At 57.2% G+C, this 16,484-nt stretch overlaps 6 protein-coding genes and 1 non-coding gene across 7 annotated transcripts; 3 read left to right on the forward strand and 4 right to left on the reverse strand.

Annotated features, from left to right (window-relative positions):
- Window positions 1–2: 2 nt before the first annotated feature.
- SCHCODRAFT_02608820 (TPR-like protein) lies at window positions 3–4,598 on the forward strand. The gene is made up of 15 exons (XM_050344339.1): window positions 3–165; window positions 214–289; window positions 399–1,298; window positions 1,442–1,577; window positions 1,754–1,891; window positions 2,068–2,155; window positions 2,206–2,307; window positions 2,373–2,878; window positions 2,933–3,041; window positions 3,095–3,189; window positions 3,246–3,369; window positions 3,427–3,852; window positions 3,913–4,137; window positions 4,196–4,257; window positions 4,311–4,598. Exons 1-15 carry the CDS (start codon window positions 84–86, stop codon window positions 4,416–4,418), a joined length of 3,177 nt encoding a protein of 1,058 aa, XP_050203213.1. The 5' UTR covers window positions 3–83; the 3' UTR covers window positions 4,419–4,598.
- SCHCODRAFT_02559754 (uncharacterized protein) lies at window positions 4,494–6,986 on the reverse strand (the record flags this gene model as incomplete). Its single annotated transcript, XM_050343752.1, has 10 exons — window positions 6,708–6,986; window positions 6,457–6,654; window positions 6,325–6,404; window positions 6,159–6,271; window positions 5,958–6,109; window positions 5,809–5,897; window positions 5,645–5,757; window positions 4,903–5,597; window positions 4,658–4,848; window positions 4,494–4,605 (listed from the first exon to the last, which is right to left on the reverse strand). The coding sequence occupies exons 1-10, from the start codon at window positions 6,969–6,971 to the stop codon at window positions 4,494–4,496; spliced, it is 2,007 nt and encodes a 668-aa protein (XP_050203214.1). The 5' UTR covers window positions 6,972–6,986.
- A 180-nt stretch (window positions 6,987–7,166) lies between these two features.
- On the reverse strand, window positions 7,167–9,772 carry SCHCODRAFT_02743676 (uncharacterized protein). The gene is made up of 10 exons (XM_003034711.2): window positions 9,485–9,772; window positions 9,235–9,432; window positions 9,108–9,184; window positions 8,952–9,052; window positions 8,753–8,901; window positions 8,614–8,702; window positions 8,458–8,567; window positions 7,696–8,411; window positions 7,440–7,627; window positions 7,167–7,358 (listed from the first exon to the last, which is right to left on the reverse strand). Exons 1-10 carry the CDS (start codon window positions 9,716–9,718, stop codon window positions 7,223–7,225), a joined length of 1,998 nt encoding a protein of 665 aa, XP_003034757.1. The 5' UTR covers window positions 9,719–9,772; the 3' UTR covers window positions 7,167–7,222.
- Window positions 9,773–10,256: 484 nt separating this feature from the next.
- On the reverse strand, window positions 10,257–10,514 carry SCHCODRAFT_02482925 (uncharacterized protein; the record flags this gene model as incomplete). The annotated part of the gene is made up of 1 exon (XM_050342821.1): window positions 10,257–10,514. A coding segment is annotated over one exon (258 nt), but the record flags the coding sequence as incomplete, so codon positions are not given.
- A 1,650-nt stretch (window positions 10,515–12,164) lies between these two features.
- Window positions 12,165–13,005, forward strand: SCHCODRAFT_073882 (uncharacterized protein). Its single transcript, XM_003035516.1, has 2 exons — window positions 12,165–12,286; window positions 12,341–13,005. Exon 2 carries the CDS (start codon window positions 12,413–12,415, stop codon window positions 12,890–12,892), a length of 480 nt encoding a protein of 159 aa, XP_003035562.1. The 5' UTR covers window positions 12,165–12,286; window positions 12,341–12,412; the 3' UTR covers window positions 12,893–13,005.
- A 220-nt stretch (window positions 13,006–13,225) lies between these two features.
- Window positions 13,226–16,363, forward strand: SCHCODRAFT_02608831 (uncharacterized protein). The gene is made up of 7 exons (XM_050344340.1): window positions 13,226–14,233; window positions 14,362–14,529; window positions 14,668–14,744; window positions 14,953–15,056; window positions 15,251–15,405; window positions 15,551–15,639; window positions 15,829–16,363. The coding sequence occupies exons 1-7, from the start codon at window positions 13,655–13,657 to the stop codon at window positions 15,920–15,922; spliced, it is 1,266 nt and encodes a 421-aa protein (XP_050203216.1). The 5' UTR covers window positions 13,226–13,654; the 3' UTR covers window positions 15,923–16,363.
- SCHCODRAFT_t9 lies at window positions 16,214–16,310 on the reverse strand. Its single transcript has one exon. It is a non-coding gene; the product is annotated as a tRNA-Glu (tRNA).
- Window positions 16,364–16,484: the final 121 nt, after the last annotated feature.

The following is a 16,484-nucleotide window of genomic DNA, read 5'->3' on the forward strand; positions in this document are numbered from 1 at the left end:
TTCTGACGTTCATCATCGTTTCTTACTTGTCCATTCGAGCTCGAGTGAAGGGATTGCATAGGCGACCTGAAGACAAGGGAACAATGGATCACTATGCTGCGCAACGGCTGCTGTACGAGGAAGTGCCAGCCTCTGCAGACGAGCTGAGCGATGAGGAGGAAGAAGGTGCGTCAGTGTGCTCAACTCACATTCCCCCCTGAACTTCGAGCCTAGAGACATCAGACGACTCTGCCAGCGACGTTTCGTCAGAAGACGCGTTAGCTGACCCAGACAACGACCAAGATTTCGAGTGCGTCGTCTACCCAGTACTCGATCACACCGCACTGACTGATTCCCCTGCGTCTTCCGGATCACTCGTCCCCTTCTCCCTTTCGCATCCCAACAACGCCCTAACTCAGCCGCCTTGTGCAATCCATTCGTCAAAATGCTCGTACAGACGCAAGCGGACTAGCGCATGACTGGGACCAGCAGCTCGAGGCGCAGAACGCGACCTTCCGCGACGACCTGAAAGCCGCGTCCGGTATCGGTCTCAAGCGCGCCAACAAGGGCAAGGGCAAGGGAAAGCGCGCCCCCCGCGCCGGCCCCACGCTCTCACACCAGGTGCGCGCGCTGCTGGGCGACGGCAACCAGGCGTACGTCGACGCCGACCTCCCCGCCGCCATCCGCCTCATGAGCGAGGTCATCCGCATCGAGCCGCGCGCCGCGTCTGCGTGGACCGTCCTCGCGCAGTGCTACGCAGATCTCAACATGCCCGCCCCTGCGCTCCAGCTCCGCATCATGGCCGCGCACCTCCGCCGCGATCCCGAGGAGTGGATACGGCTCGCGCAGCAGAGTCGCGTTAATGGCGCTGCCCAGCAGGCACTATACTGCTACGCGAAAGCGTACGCGGCGGACCCGGATAACGTCGCCGTGCTGTGGGATCGGGCGGCGCTGGCGAGGGAGGTCAACGATCTGCGCGCGGCACGAGCCAGCCTTGTCGCTCTCCTTCGCCGCCTTCCTCATGACCTGAACGTGCTAGCCGCACTCCGACCCGTGCTTGTTGAGCTCGGCGATCTCGCTGCATGTGCCGAATGCTATGAGACGGCGTGGAAACATTACCAGGAAGCTTTTCCGACTGGACAGGCTGGCGCGGACGGTGCTGTCAACCCCTTCGGCGTGCTTGAGATACTCGTGTTGGCGGACTTGCACAGCGCTCTTGGAGCCCATCAGCGGGCGATCCATGTCATCAAGACCGGGATGCGCTGGCTGCAGGGTCGCGGCACACAGGCTTACTGGGATTCGGTCCCGGATGACAGGGAGTGAGTATTATCCTTCTTCGCGCGAGCGGCATCCTTCTATCCTCTATTACGCTGCACCATGCATTCTCCACCTTTGAAGGTTCTCATCTCCTTTCGCCTCGCCGCTGAGCATAGAACTACAAGCTAACCTCTCCGCCGTCCAGATACGACTTACCCACCATGATGACTCGTCCCCTCAACGAGGGCGACATCCCCCCGGGATACTTTCCTTTGGACTTGAACGCTCGACAGCGACTGGCGGTAGCGCGAATAAGGATGGGAGATACGGAGGAAGGGAAGGTGCGTCTTGGCTCGCAGCTTTTTGCCCACGTCTATGCCGTCCTCGTACTCGCGGATATATTGAGACATCCCTTCTCGTCCTGCTGTTGCCTACAATCACTTCATCATCTACTATGCCCCGCTTACCCTTAAGATCGAAGCCATATCACCAGCGCTGACCAACTCGAATTTTCCAGCTTCACGCCAGTGTCGTCCTTGCAGAAGAGCCTACAGACTACGCTCCTCTCTTTGCGGAGATCGGGGACGCGTACTTCGAAAAGGGGCTTTGGGCAGAGGCCAAAGGCGTCTACGAGGTGCTGGGCGGTGATGTCGGGGTGAGTGAATGAAGCCTTCGATCGTTCGCCGATGCTTCTCCCAAAAATCACTCTGGTGTCGTCAACTTAGGCCATCCCATCCATGATCTGCTTGTGTTTTTGGCTATCTTCCTTCTTCTTCCGTCACGTCAGAGTACGATTACGAGATTGCACGCAATACTGACCCCCTCCTGTAGACGTCGTCCATCCAGATTCTCATGCAGGCGGCCGCGTGCTACCACATGCTGGGCGAGCTGCAGGAGGCGGCGGAGGTGTACGAGAGTGGTGGGTATGCGCAACCGTCGCACTGCCGATATTTAACCCCCATTGCCTAGTCATCCAAGCGGACCCGACACTGAACGACGCGAAGATGAAGCTGGCCGGGATCTACGAAGCCACGGGCGAGGTGCACAGGGCGTATGACTTGGTGTGTCAAGGTGAGGTTCATGCTGTGTTCTAATTTGGCGCGCATCAGGAAAACACTAAACTGATGCCTCTCTAGTCATCGACTCTCGCAAGCGTCGCGCGCGCGACCCCACGGATACCCGCGAAGGCACCGCTCGAGAGGGCACGACCGACCCGAACACGTCCCTCTTCGCTGAAGACCGCACCGCCACGGCGCGCAAGGCGCCCAAACCGCGGACCGGGCTGACGCGCGCGCAGCTCGAGGCCATGGAGAAGGAGAGAGAGAAGGAGGCCGCACAGGGATGGGCGCGGGTGAAGGAGCTATGGGGGCAAGTAGTAGGCGGAGAGGAGGAAGGCACCGACATGGAGAAAGATGGCGACGTAGCACCTCCGGAGGCCGACGCAGTCGTCAGCGCAGATGCAATGGACGTGGATAGTGAAGCGGACGGGGATGTCGAAGCAGGAAACAGGCCGACGCAGGACGATGCGAAGCGCAAGGGCAAGAGACCCGATCGGGTTACCGCACGAAGAGAGTGGCTGTTGGAGGCGGAGAAGCTGATCGAGATGTTTCGGGAGACAAGGCGACTGTTCACGACAGATCGAGTGAGTGAGTGTCAGTTGTGCGTGTTATGTATCCTGACCTCGCCTTCCCTTTAGCATGGCGACTTCAAAGGCATCTTCCGCGCTGGCCGAAGGCGGAAACGCACCGCACAAGAAGCGGAGGCGGAAGAAGACCGTATGGCTTCGAGGCTGCAGATGGATCTCGGTGAGTGGTACGTCTGCTTCTATGGGCGCATCGCATACTCAAAGCTTTGCCAGAAAGCAAACGGAGCGGCAAGAAGGCGGGTGTAGACGAGAAGATCGAGCATTTCCGAACCATACACTTTGACGATTGGTTGAGAATGACGATGCAGGTGGGTATCCGTCTATCGTGAATAGTGTTTCAATCGTCGTACTAAAGAGCAACTAGTATTGCTTTCTCGTCACGCGCGATGGCGACTACCCGTTAGCAGAGGAGATACTGCGGCATATGATGCTCTCCAATGCGTATGTCTCGCAAGCGCGGCAAAACACGCTTCGAATTGCACTCGCCAGTACGTCGACCGCCCCTCCTTCTGATGTCAGCATTCTGACTTCAACCTTTCCTCTAGCCTGCGCCATTGCCGCCCAGCGCTTCGACACCGTCGTCGAGCAGACGCGCAAGGTCGTCTACACACACCAGTTCAATGACGAGCCCATCCGGCTGCTCCTGGCATCCCTCGCCAGTGGCCTGCGGCCCACGGATGCCTTCATCCGCGCGACGTTGCAGAAGTTCCTATTCCGAGAGATGAAGCTCCGGGACGCGGCGAGCGTGACGCCAGACTTGGTTCGCTGGGTGCCGGGGAGGAGGTGGACGTACGCGGGCGGCGCCGGTGGGGCGAAGGGAGAGGAGGAAGACGACGACGAGGACAAAGGGGAGAAGGACGAAGGGTCGGGCTCAGCGGACAGACCGCCTTTGCCCAAGGAGTATAGTCCGGTGAACATGATTGCGTATGGAATGACCTGTGTAGCGGCGCGGAGCTATCAGAGTGCTCTGGGTGAGTGTTCCTCCAGGTCGGCGACTACGTCCGTGATTGTCGTTGCTGATACCGAACCAGTATACCTTTTGCATGCCTACGACTATAGCCCGGACGACCCAGTGCTTTGCCTCCTCCTTGCGATTGCGTCGCTTGGGCGTGCGATGCAGCGACAGGCGGACAATCGACACCATCTCATCGCGCAGGCTCTCGCTTTTTTGAGCAAGTATAGGGCTGTACGGAGTGGGGTGCGCGGCGGACGGGGGGAGACAGATTACAACTTTGGTCGTGCGTTTCAGCAGCTGGGTGAGTGGGATAGGGGACCATGATTGTAGCCATTGGGCTGACATCGGAACGGCCGCAGGTCTCTTCTCCCAAGCAGTGACGCACTATGAGCGCGTGCTGAAGCGGGCGGAGGCTGGAGAGGTGGGTGGTTCATCTACTCCGCTTGTTGCTCCTCAGTTGATGATTCACTTTAGACAGTTGTCTTCGTCAGGGAGGCAGCGTACAACTTGGCGCTAATCTACTCGGTGACGGGAGCAAGACCACTTGCGGATGGATTGTACAGAAAATGGCTTTCAATATAACACTTGCGTTTGTATGATATCAACGACTATACTCTGGTCTTGCTGTCCCTCGACTGTGCGCGGGCGCGTAGCTACCTACATGGTCGTCTTCGTGGTAGATGACTTTGGCAGCTCGACACAATGGCCTCTGATGTTATACAACATTCCCATAACGAAGTCCTTCTTGGTGATGCGCTTGCGTTGATGCCTATCGTTTGGTTCAGCTCGTAATTCGGCGTTGCGCAAGATGTCCAACTCACGAATGCCGAAGATGCGCTTCGAGGTCCTTGAAATTGGCGAAGCACTTCTCGCAATGGGCACACATGCCCTTCTCTCCGTTGTCTCCGTGGAAAATAGGGATCCCCTTCGTCTTGGCGACCTCCGCACGCGCAAGCGCGGTCTCGTCGTCTCCCAAAAGCTCAAAGCGAGTACCACGGTCCGTGCATGCTACCTAACGGGCGCGGTTAGACCCATGCATAGCTCGAGGAGAGCGCGAGGGACATACCATGTTGCGCCAGCTCCTGGCAAGTCTTCTCCATTTCCTTTCGTCTGAGTCTACGTACCACGGATCGCGTTTGTCCATGTCCTCGCCGGTCGCACGGGAGGGATCCAATCCCGCCAGCGTGACCACCTTCTTTGCGATGTAATGATACGAGGGTATGAGGCGCTCGGCCGACCACGGCTTGTGCCCACACAAAATGTGCACCTCGCCCCTCTGCTTGTCCTTCTCCGACATGTAGACCTTCGTCATCGTGTCGTCGACGAGCAGCGACGGGTAGTGAAGTTCGCGGCTGTAGTTCTTGATGCCGAATGCGGTCGCGGCGAGCTTGAGATCGGCCCTCGTCGCGCGCTTCTTGCGCCGCGCCGTGTTGAGGACCTGGACGAGGGCGGTCTCACACCGATGAAGCCAGTCGTCGAAGAAAGATTTGGGAATCGCGTCGAGAACGGCGCGTAGGTCAGTCTTGGTGAGCTCCTGGTCCCACGGAGTGCCCTCGATGATGTGGCTGACTTCGTCGATTATCGCGATGTCACCGACATTTGGCAGGATCGTGTCAAGGGGCTGCGCCACCCGATACTCGGTGTAGACCTCGACAAGGAGTCGGTATCGGGCCCACCGTGTCTCGCGTTTCTCCTCCTCAAGCCGCGTTCTCTTAACTTCTTCCATATATTCAACAAGCTCGTCCTTGATCTGAAGCCACACTGCAAAGAAGATGAGCTCGTGGAAAAGAGGGGAATGTGCAACACACTTTTCTCGGTCAGCTTCTGCGACTTGCGGACGTGCTTGTATTTGCCAAATTTATCAACCCCAAGCATCTGAATCTCATCGCCCCACCCTAGGTCAGTCATGCGCCGCAAGATGCTGCGAAGTCGTCAGCGATGGAAAGGGCAGACAAAGGGTACAGGAGCTTACTCGGCCTGTCTGGAATCCCGACTTTGCTTGAGCTCGTCGCCTCGTTCTTTCTCGCGAGCGGCATGCCACTTTTCGCACGATTTGGCGTGCTGGCAGCGGTTGAGTCAGAGTCAACAGTGAAGTCGCAGAGCGATGCGCCTTCGACTCACCTGCACCTTGGCCATGTGCTGTTTCGATCTCTCCCTGAACCATGCCGAGGTCTCTTTCCACTGCCAGCCTTGATCCTTAGCATCGCTTGCGTATTCATGCGCGAGCTGCTTGACCAAATGGGCAGGATATAGCCTTTCCACGCTACGATTGCCTTGCATCGAGGTGAGTACACAAGTGGACTCTGGGGGGAAGGGACTCACCAGTGCGCACGGTGACGACCGGGAGGCATTCTGCATCGTATGGTATACTAACATGCACACCAGCCAGGCTTTTGAAGATTTGGTCGCGGCTCGTCTCGGTGACAAACACGTTCCTGAAGTACGTCAGTTAGCTGCGTTCAGATAAGAATCGTTTGAGAGCACTTGCTTGTCACACAAACATTTCTTGCAAGTCCTTACACGCGCGTCCCAGACGATGGTGGTGACGCCGCTCGGCGCATTACAGAACTAAGGTTCGATATCATTAGCTGTGAGGAGATGGGGCTCGGTTCCGACTCACGTGGCATATCCTATCGTACGCGAGGCTCATAAATTGAGGAATGGTCAAGTCGCCCGGGATGGGGGGGAGGTCATCTGCGTATGCGGCATAACCGTCTTTCCATAGCCAGGCCGATGACCGATTCATCAGCAGACTGCGGAAAGCCTTCGTCGTGCGGGCAAGGTGAAGAAGGTCCGAGGGATGAAGCGACCGGAATATCTGCACAACACGCTGTCAGGAGTGGCGCGACGCGTCGGCGATGCGGGGCATACCTCGTATAGGATATCCATGGGCATATCGGGAAGCGCAGAAAGTTTCCCGCGCTTGCGTGGTCTCGGAGCCTTGATCTCGTTTGTCGAGGCCTTCGTCTTTCGTCGTTTACGCGCCGGGGGCTTGGATGTCGTCGCTCCGTCATCTTCTGAATCTGGTTCCTCAGGTAGTGGCGAGGCGACGACCTCGTCGTGGTCATCAGTGGCCGCATCATCCGCCATGGCTGCCTCGACAGCAGGCTTGGAAAGTCTTGAGGATCTCCTCATGATGGCAGAGTGGTGGTGGTTGATGGTTGATGTCAAGTGGCTTTTCAAGTGCCGGTCGGAATCGGGCACGACACGCTTGAGTCACGCCGCCTCGAGTCACGCCGCGTCTCGGTACCGCGCAACGCGTGGCCATCAGGTAGCCAGTTCGCCGGCATCCACTGATACAATCATTCTTACTACGCATTCGGCTTCCATGACGGGGAAAGCTGTCCATGATTTATTTCTATTTGATTGTTGTACACTAATTATCATTACCAATCATACTCATCGAGGAAATCATCCTCTCTGTCGTCCTCGTCCTTCAAGGGCCATGCAAATGAAGCAGTGCTCACAGGCTCGGAGGGACCTTTGATGTAGTCCGCTTGCGTTATTTGATAGATCGAATGCCTAGAACGGCGGTCAGCAACGTCGAGCATCGAGGATTAGTCGGTGGGGTTGAGTGTCGGGGGTGTTTCAAGAAACACTCACACTTCCTTGAGGTGTTCCTTGCACTGGTTCATCCCAAGCATACGCAGCTCGCAATGCGCGCACTGTATGCTTCGCGCCCATTGGTCGATCGACAGCAAAAAGCGCGCGCGCACGCGCTCGGTGTCCTCGCTGCCCAAAAGCTCGAAGGCAGGGATGGTGGCATTCTCGGTTTCCTCATTGCAGGAGCACTGTGCGTGGAATGAGCAACAAAATTCTCATGCATGGACTGCGACCAAGGCAAAAGACGGAAACGCACAGCGCCGCGCCAGTTGACAGCCCGCGGCTGGCTGGGGCATAATGGATAGTCGCGCCGATCGGCCGGCCACAAAAACCACGGGTCAAGCGCGTCCATCTCGTCTCCCGTCGCCGTCTTCGGGTCCAGGCCCGCAAGGGCGATGACGGCCTCCGCCCGCGCGCGATACCTGACCGCCACTCGAATCCCGGTGGCTGTCCACGGGCGCTGCCTCAGCGCCATTTGGCGACGGTCGCCGAATAAACGGCCATCGGTTAACCTGTCCGACGCGAGGATATGCGGGTAGCCCTGCGTCAGAGGGGAGAAGTATCCGTCGGGGGTGACAAAGGCGGTGGTCGCGAGCCGCAGGTCGGCCCTCGTAGCGGGCGCGCCTTCGCGTGGGATGGAGTTGAGCACGTTCACGAGGGCGGCATCGCAGTTCTCGCGCCAGGTCTCGAAGTAAGAATTGGGAAGCGCGTCGAGGAGCGCGCGATACGTGGCCTGTGGAATTTCCTCTTCGTAGTGCGTCTCATCAATCAATTCCGCAAACTCGTGAAGGGCGTAGATATCCCCCACGGTGGGGAGGATGGCAGTGAATGGCTTGGTGCGTAGGAATTCGTCGTAGGCTTTCGCCAGCCCTCGGCATCGATCGAGTATAGCGTCCTCTTTCTCCTCAGCAATGCGCTCGGTCCGTAGTTCGGCGATGTGCACAAGGAGCGTGTCTTTCACGTTGTTCCAGACTGTATAGATGTTAGCTAGGCCAGAATCAACCGGTGTGCGACACACCCTTCTCTGACAGAGGCTGCGCCTTATGGACAAGCTTGTGCGCGCAGAGCTTGTACCCCGACTTCTCAATTTCTTCTGCCCATCCCAGCTCGGTTAATCGTTGGAAAATACTGGAGTCGATCAGACAGAAATCATCGACTCAATGGGAACACGCACTTCTTTTTTCTCTCGTTACGTATGGCCTGTAGCTCCCAGGATCGGTCTATTTGGCGCTCTTCGTCCCATTCTTCGCAAATTGACGCATGCTGTAGAAGCTGTAAGAGGCAATGTCATGCAGTAGATTGAAGCGAAGTACCTGATCAATCGCCGCAAACTGCTTTGCCCTCGGCTCCAACCACGCTCTCTCCTGGTCTTCGTCCATCTCCTCCACCCCATCAGCCGCGAACGCGGCGGCAAATGCGTCGATGGAGGCTTTCGGGTAACGGTATCGAGATCGTCGCGTCACTGAGAATGTCAATCAGACTTCTGAGAATCGAGGAAAGCAGTGAACGTACACCCTGTCTTGACGCGAGGGATGAATTGGCCGATTTGGTAGTTCCAGCTCTTGAAGCTCGGAAAGCGACGCCAGGTAGCGACTTCCTCAATGAATAGGTTACTGAGTCAACCGGGCGCATCAGTACTAAGGCCAATGACGATAGATTGTAACGCACTCTTTGACTAAACACTTCTTGCACGTCCGCGCGCGGATCGCCCAGACGACTACCCTGGCGCCGGAAGCACCGCAGTACTGAGGGGTTGTTGGGCACGATGAATGGGCAGGAGCTTACGACGACCTACATGGCATGTTCTATCGTACGCTAGTCTCACGAATTGCGGTATATTCAGATCCGCGGGAACGGGGGGCAAGGCGGGAGTCGCACGGGCGTAGCTCTCCTTCCAGATCCAAGCGGATGACCGGCTCATGAGCACGCCGCGGAGCATCTTCGTCGTCTGCGATACGTGTAGTAGGTCGAGGGGGTGCATGTTGCTGAATATCTGGACGTGGCCGGTGTCAGCGTGTTGAGTTGACGACGTGTGTGGCGCGCACCTCGTACAGGACGTCGAGCGGCATCTCGGGCAGCGCCGCAAGCTTCCCTTTCTTTCTAGTCCTCGACGGCTTGGTAAATTGCTGGTTGGCGGTCGCGACCTTCTCCCCTGCGACCTTGCGCTTCTTGCGTATGGGCCTGCTTGTTGGCGCATCGTCTAGGGGCTCGGATGGGTCGTGAGGCGCGTCGACAGATGCATCAAGGGATATAGCGGACGAGTTCTGTACAGTGGACATGTTTGGAATAGCTGACACGTCGGAAGCCGACGCCCGTGAAGTGATGAAAGGCGGATGCAAGGAGGTCGCGCATTGTGATCGAGAACAAGCGCCCGTCCGCACGCGCTGATCCACGTGCGAGCGTCTGACAAGATCAACATTGGAATCGCCCGACTTAGATTCGCCAGCTTTGGGCTAAATGTTGAGGAAACCACAGGAAGCGAGTCGACAGTCCTCGAAAGGAGTGAGGCCTTGACTGGTACGCTATTTCGAGGAGAAAATTTTGGTTAAATTGCATATACAGGAATTACAGCGGCGTGGAGCATGCGTTTGCGAGGCAAGCGACCTCAAGCCTCACTCATGCGCACCCACATCCCTGCGCTCACTCTCTCATCATGGCACCATAAAGCAAAGTTCCCCGTACAACATTCCTTGTTCCGAGTCCTTTACGAGGCATGATTGCACTTCTTCTGTAGGTGTGCAGCTGCCCAGAGTACCTTCGTACAAAGTCATGGTAAACAACAATTCTGTAGAACCATTATCCATTGCTGATCCTGGCTCAAACGTCCAACCCTAGCTCCTCCCATGCTGCGCGACTCCACGAGAATTTCGCAGAAAAGTCGGTTACCCTGCGGAAGGAGAGCGCGAGGAACTCGTCACTGAACACCGCCTTGTCATGCCACGGCCGCTCCTCTATGTCTCCCCGCAGCTCCAGCAGCGCCTGGATATCGTCCCGGTCCTTCAGCCACTGCACGAAGTGGTGCTGCGCCGAGGCATGGACGTGGTCGTCGTACGTCTGCAGCTTCTGTAACTGCAACGAGGGCTTAAGAATTGAGTGTGAGGGTCAGTCTCAGTGGCGCGGACTCGAGAGTGTGAGAGAAGTAGCGGCTCGGAGTGGACAGGGTAGGTGATCGGCGAGCGGAGGTGGCAGAGCTCGGAGAACCACCTTTAGAAGTCGAAAATATATCAATCGGTCGGAGCACCGAACAGTCCACTGTAAGTTACGGCCTATGGAAAGAAGGAGGAAGAGCATCTTCCGACGAGTCACCTCTTTGTTCGCTAGGGACATCCTCATTGCGAGAGACACCTTTCCTGCCAGAAAATGCCCGTGAGGACCCTAAGGGGCCTCTCGTAACGCCGAGTAGCTCGCGACGGGATAGGGCTGCTTCCCTGCCAAACGAGTATATAAGGCACTTCTCGCTGGAAGCGGATGGGGAAAAAGACGGCATTTGCCGCCAGCGCCCGCGTGATACGTCACAGATAGAATTGCTCTTTCCTCTCGTCGCTCATGTCATCCAATGCAATGAACATTCCTTTTCTCTGGACTAATATGGCTCTCGTGTCTGACCGCTTCTCGCTTCTGTACATGGCCCAATAGCCAGAGAGTCGAGTTCACGGCTTGTCATATGAGCCGCGTCGAGTGACGAGAGCACTGTCAGGTGCGCATTGCATGTACGGCATCGCTGCCACGGCGTAGTACTTCCTGCGCCTCGCGGACGTCGTGCGGCTCTCTTAGCTGCAACCACTACTGAGTCACCTTCCCTGATCTCCTTCACCATCATGACACGGCACGCCGACTCCAGAAAGCGGAAAGTCAATATTCTCCTACAGGCAGCCACTACCGTCATTTCCGTTTCCCGGAGACTCGGATTCCATGGTGCCGTCCATGGACCTCTGGCAGTGCATGTACTCGACGGGGACCCAGCCAGTGCTCCAGTAAGCACTCTTGATCCTGGAAAAAGCGTATGATTCTGACAGCTACATCAGGCCTCTTGGACGGTCTCCGTCTTCATTCACGCCTTGCTGTCCCCTTTGGAAGCCTGCAAAGCCATCGCCGGGAGTGACGCGGCTCACTTCATTAAGGTGGAAGAATCCGGGCCCTGGCTGCACTACCAATACCTCGAACCCGATCCTTTGCTGCAACTCAAGAAGTGCACTTGTCGCATCATGATCATCACTAGCCTGCCCAACTATACGTTTGAATGTGCGGCCACCGCTACAGCAAGCCCCCTGCCCCTGGCTCCATTTCCATTTCTATTATACGAGCTTCTTCGATTATGGAATGAGCGGCACCGTCTCCCGCGCGATGACGCCCCAAAGTCAAAGGCCAAAGCAGAGGAGAAGGACAGGGTCTTTGATGCACTTCTTCGGCGCATACTCGATAAGCAAACCGAAGTAGCGTGTACGGAGGAACATGGGTCCTTTACCAAGGCGGGCTTCGAGGAGATGTCGCAGCTCATCGCTTCGTATGCGCAATCTTCGCCAGAACGGCAGCAGATAATCGCCGGACTGCAAATCTCGCAGCCCGCTTCCGGCGATCTCCCATCCTCTCAGTCGACCGCGGAGCTGCCTCTACCAGAGCAAGAATCCGCCAACCGCGCCAGCGGTGCCATGAACGTCAGTCCCAATCGATCGGCTACGCTCGGCGCCTCGTCAGTGGCGGGATCCATGTATCCGCAAAGCGATTCGCGCGTGCATGTTGCAGAGGCTGCATGCGCCGCTATCAATATATTGTATAGGATAGGGTGCTCTGCAGCCATCTTCGGTGGCTTCGCGTGCTCGCTATACGGTACGGCGCGCCCTCCAAAGGTGCGGGGTCCTTCCCTACGTCGCAGTTTGTTCCTGGCTAATCACCCTCTTTAGGACGCCGACATCCTCGTCCTCCCCCTGTCCGCGCTTGCGCGCGCGTCCTATACCACCGAGGGTATCAAGAATATGATCGTCACACACGACCCCATCCACTTCTTCAGCGTCCCGGGCCGCGCCCCCGGCGCCACCTATTGCGTCCTCCGCTATCGACCGTCCCTAACCACCACACAATTCATCAAAGTGGACATCCTTCTCCCGGGAACCCTGCACCTCCCCGCTCTCCATCCTTCGCACATCGCCTGCATCAGCGGCTTTCCCGTCATTCCCTTCGCGCTGCTCCTGCTGCAGAAGCTGCAAGCGTATGATGACCACTGGAACGCGCAGGAGCGGCACCATTTCGTGCGGTGGAAGAAGGATAGGGATGATGTTCAGGCGTTGATGGGACTGCACGACATCGTGGGACAAACCATCCGTGAGCTTCCGTGGGGCGATGCGACCGTCTTTAGCGATGAATTTCTGGCGCTGTCGGTGCAGAGGGTAGCAAAGTTTGCGGGTCGGTTTGAATGGAGTCGCGCGACGTGGAAAGCCCTAGGGTTTAAGGTATAGCTTATGATATATGAAGAACAAGGTATGGAAAGAAGTATTGTACGTGTATAGGAACTTTGTAAGGAACGAGCTTTCACATTACGCTCATCGACCAAGGGGGCCTATTCGATATTCGTGTCGAGTGGTGGCGGATATCCTTAAAGCTGCACGACATATTCGAGCACTACTGTATCTCATGAGAGCAGTAATTTCGGCGCCCAGTCAATGTGTGCGCCCAAGCTCGCAACAGATGACGCCCAAAGCGAAAGCTGCGGCTGAACTTTCGGGACCGGCCCATCACGTGGAGGTCTAGACCTTCGGACCGTCAGGGCCGCCGGCAACGATCCCCTTTCTCTCAACGTCCATCTTCCTTGAAACGCTCTCAGTCGTGGCTAGCGCAACCCTTTCTATAAACTCTCCTTTGACTGCCAGACCGTACTTTTGATGTGATGTACTCATCGCACAACGGGGTCTACCCACTGCGCAACCGCCACGCGTTGACCGATCTTCTTTGTACGATGCGCGTCGGTCATCCACAAAGCCAGCGAGGAGGTATGGCTAAAGACCTTTGGCTTGATGCATTGCATGACCTTTGTGGACCATACTGATCTTTAAGTGACTCGCCGAGCTACGGCAAGAGAATTTCAGTCGATGGTATAAGACACCGGTTTCCTTGTGCCCTGCCACCCACACCTGCCGCTCGACATCCTCGCCCGCTGACTGATACTACATTGAATCTTTCCCACTTGCTTTACCATCACCTAAGCCGCCTACTTGAATAGTATGCGCAGATCTCCGAGGAAGGCAAAGGCGAAGGAGCGCCCTCTTCCGACCTACGGCGCAGACTCTCGCTCGGATGGCGTGCACTCGCGCGCGCACGGCGCAATGTCCTCGATCCTGGACGCCATGGACTCAGACTCGGACGGCGGCGTGGACTCGGACGACGACGTCGACGATACGGACGACGACACGGACACTGACATGGGCTCCGACGACTCGGAGTCCTCTGACAATGACTCGACGACCGGATACGTGGGCCCCGCCTGCCGGCTTGAGGAGAGGCTTGCGGGTAGGATGGTCTGGCGCAGGAGGGTTGGGAAAAGCGACGACAAAAGCGAGGATAGCAACGACGAAGGGATCTCGAGCGGACCCGGCTTCTTTTTAGGGACGTTTGGCGGACCGGGCTTGGTTGGCATGCGCACTGCGGTCGGTCAGAGCTCGCACCAGCAGTGCGTCGAAGATGAAGGGCCGCGCAAACGACGCCGAACGGAGGATGGCTATGCAGCTGGGCCACCACTCGACAAAGACCAGCCTGCCCCGAATGCTGTGAACATCCCGGACTTTGGTGCGCTTCTGTTGGAGGTGTGTGTTCTTGTCTACCGCTTTCGGCCGCCTTCCGTCTCTATATCCGCTCCTTTCCATCAATCGCCCAGCCCCCTCACTCATCATACCTCTACGTTGTCACCCTAACACTAACACCACCTTTTCAGTCCTGCAAAACATCCCACCCGCTACACGTCCTAGACCTGGTGCCCAACGCCCCGTCCGCCGACCACATCTGGCTAGCGAGCTGCGCTACCGCGGAGGGTCTGCCGTCCGTGCCCGACGATATCCCGCTGGGCGAGTTCGTACGGCTGGTGTATAAGAAGGGATGTAGGGTGAGCTTTGATCGCGTGAAGCTTCCAGCTTTGGTTGTGTGCAGCGCCTCAGCGTCGTGCGATGCGCCTCAGTGTCGTGCGATGCGTTTAGGTCGTCTCATCCTGCGCGCTCAGTGACTGACTTGTGTCCCCCTACAGTTCTGCGACGCATGTAATATCCAGAAAATCCACTGGGCGGCGCGCGTGCGCACGTGCAAGCGGTGCTTCAGCAACAGGTACGTCATCTTCCGCGCATGTATCTCCATGTCTCCCTCTCCTGGAATTATTGCAGCTCCCTCTCGTCAGCTGTCGCGTACCCTGTCCCCCTCATCGATCATCTCGTCCCCCTCCTTAATCATCTCGTCCCCCTCCCCGCCATTTCCTCATCTCATCCCCTCCGCCGCGACCCACTCCAGCTCATCCCCTTACTTACCTTCTCTCCAGACGCCACTTCGTCGACGAAGCCACGGCACTGGCCGACCTCAAGGAAGTCCGCGGCGCGTGGACCGGGTCGCTCATCCGACTGCTGCCGCCGGTCGTGATGGGGAGTGAGTGGCGATTGATCTGCTCTTTTCTTCCTCTCTCTCTCTCCTCTCCTCCTTTCCTCTTCTTCGCGCGCCATCTACGCTTTCTTGCGATAATCTGATGCCCACTCACTACCATGCATCTGCGCATGCGAAGCGCGTTCGTCATGTCCCGACACTCCTCCCGTCATGTCCTGACACTCACCCCGCTCCTCCAGAATCCCGCAAAGCCCTTCTGTCCCCACTATACATGACGCTCTCCATCGACGAGCTTATCGACGACTACGAGCGGGACGGTGTGAAGCGGATGAGTCGAGGGGAGCAAAAGGCGTGGTATAAAAGGAAGCGGAGGGCGATGGAGGGCGTGTTCGAGGTGAGTTGGGCGAGTCCTATCTTTGCCTCGTGCGCGAGTCGTGCTGGCGAGGGGAGTGGTGGTGCTGGATAGAGTGGCGGTGCTACCATTTTCGCATCTCGCGTCTCCGTCCATACGCCCTTACTCATCCTGTCTCCCCCCTCAGCACGCCAAGATCTGCGAACAATGGGACAAAGAGCGTGACGAGAACGTGATCATGAAAGCGGAGGAGAATAAGCGGGAGAGGAAGGCGGAGTGAGTCGTCTCTTGGATCCGCCGCTGCCACCCTTCCTCCCCAGTTCCCCTGATCCCTTTCCCAGTTCTCATTATCCCTTCCCCAGTCCCCTTGATGCCTTCCCCACCCAAATGTGATCGCCGTTCTCACTCGTCATCACCCCTTCTCAATAACCACCCCCGTTCTTACTGACCACCCCACTCACCCAGAATCCACCGCCGCCTCACCGATATGGGATACGGCCTCCTCCTCCAAGAACCCGGCGTGGCAAGCACGCGTCGGTGGACAAGGTGCAGGCGTTGACTGAGGGAGGTAAGTGGGATTCCTCATCTCCCGCTCGCTTCAGCGGGTCGCTTTCGCTCGTCATAGGGCAGGCCTTTTGCTCCTCATGGGGCAGGCGTTGAATACGCTTCCAAGCGCAGCAGACTGCGATTCGAGCGCAGTAGGACTGCCAAAGAAAACTACCCCTTCACCAAGAAGTCCAACCCGCCGGACACCAAGAAGTCCAACCCGCCGGACACCAAGAAGTCCAACCCCGCCGGACAGGAAAAAACAAGCGTCGAGTGCTGGATTCGGATACGGGGAATTGCTGGATTCGGATACGGGGAATCGAACCCCGAGCTGCCGCGCAATTGCAGATTGCCATGTACTTTATGAGAGGCGGCAATGTTAGCCGTTACACCATATCCGATGGTGAGATGGTAGAGGAGGACGAGGGACGACAAAAATAAGTGAGAGGAGGAAGAGGGGAAGGGGAGGCGAGGGGAAGGAGGGGATGTGAGGGATTCGGACAGAGAGAGAAAGAGGGATTCGGACAGCGCGAGAAAGAGGGTTCTGGATTGCGACAGAAGGAGGGATTCGGACA

This window comes from Schizophyllum commune, assembly GCF_000143185.2.
Source record: "Schizophyllum commune H4-8 unplaced genomic scaffold SCHCOscaffold_1, whole genome shotgun sequence".
In the NCBI taxonomy this organism is placed as follows: Eukaryota; Fungi; Basidiomycota; class Agaricomycetes; order Agaricales; family Schizophyllaceae; genus Schizophyllum; species Schizophyllum commune.

Bases quoted from the DNA above. Each gene is read 5' to 3' on its own strand.
- SCHCODRAFT_02608831 (XM_050344340.1), top strand. From the start codon at position 13,655: ATGCGCAGATCTCCGAGGAAGGCAAAGGCGAAGGAGCGCCCTCTTCCG. The intron at 14,745-14,952 runs GTACGTCATCTT...CCTTCTCTCCAG, and splicing joins AAGCGGTGCTTCAGCAACAG to ACGCCACTTCGTCGACGAAG. The intron at 15,057-15,250 runs GTGAGTGGCGAT...CCGCTCCTCCAG, and splicing joins GCCGCCGGTCGTGATGGGGA to AATCCCGCAAAGCCCTTCTG.
- SCHCODRAFT_02608820 (XM_050344339.1), top strand. From the start codon at position 84: ATGGATCACTATGCTGCGCAACGGCTGCTGTACGAGGAAGTGCCAGCC. The intron at 166-213 runs GTGCGTCAGTGT...CTTCGAGCCTAG, and splicing joins GAGCGATGAGGAGGAAGAAG to AGACATCAGACGACTCTGCC. The intron at 3,370-3,426 runs GTACGTCGACCG...CCTTTCCTCTAG, and splicing joins GCTTCGAATTGCACTCGCCA to CCTGCGCCATTGCCGCCCAG.
- SCHCODRAFT_073882 (XM_003035516.1), top strand. From the start codon at position 12,413: ATGATCGTCACACACGACCCCATCCACTTCTTCAGCGTCCCGGGCCGC.
- SCHCODRAFT_02743676 (XM_003034711.2), bottom strand. From the start codon at position 9,718: ATGTCCACTGTACAGAACTCGTCCGCTATATCCCTTGATGCATCTGTC. The intron at 8,703-8,752 runs GTACTTCGCTTC...CAGCTTCTACAG, and splicing joins AGTTTGCGGCGATTGATCAG to CATGCGTCAATTTGCGAAGA. The intron at 7,628-7,695 runs GTGCGTTTCCGT...TTCCACGCACAG, and splicing joins CTGTCAACTGGCGCGGCGCT to TGCTCCTGCAATGAGGAAAC.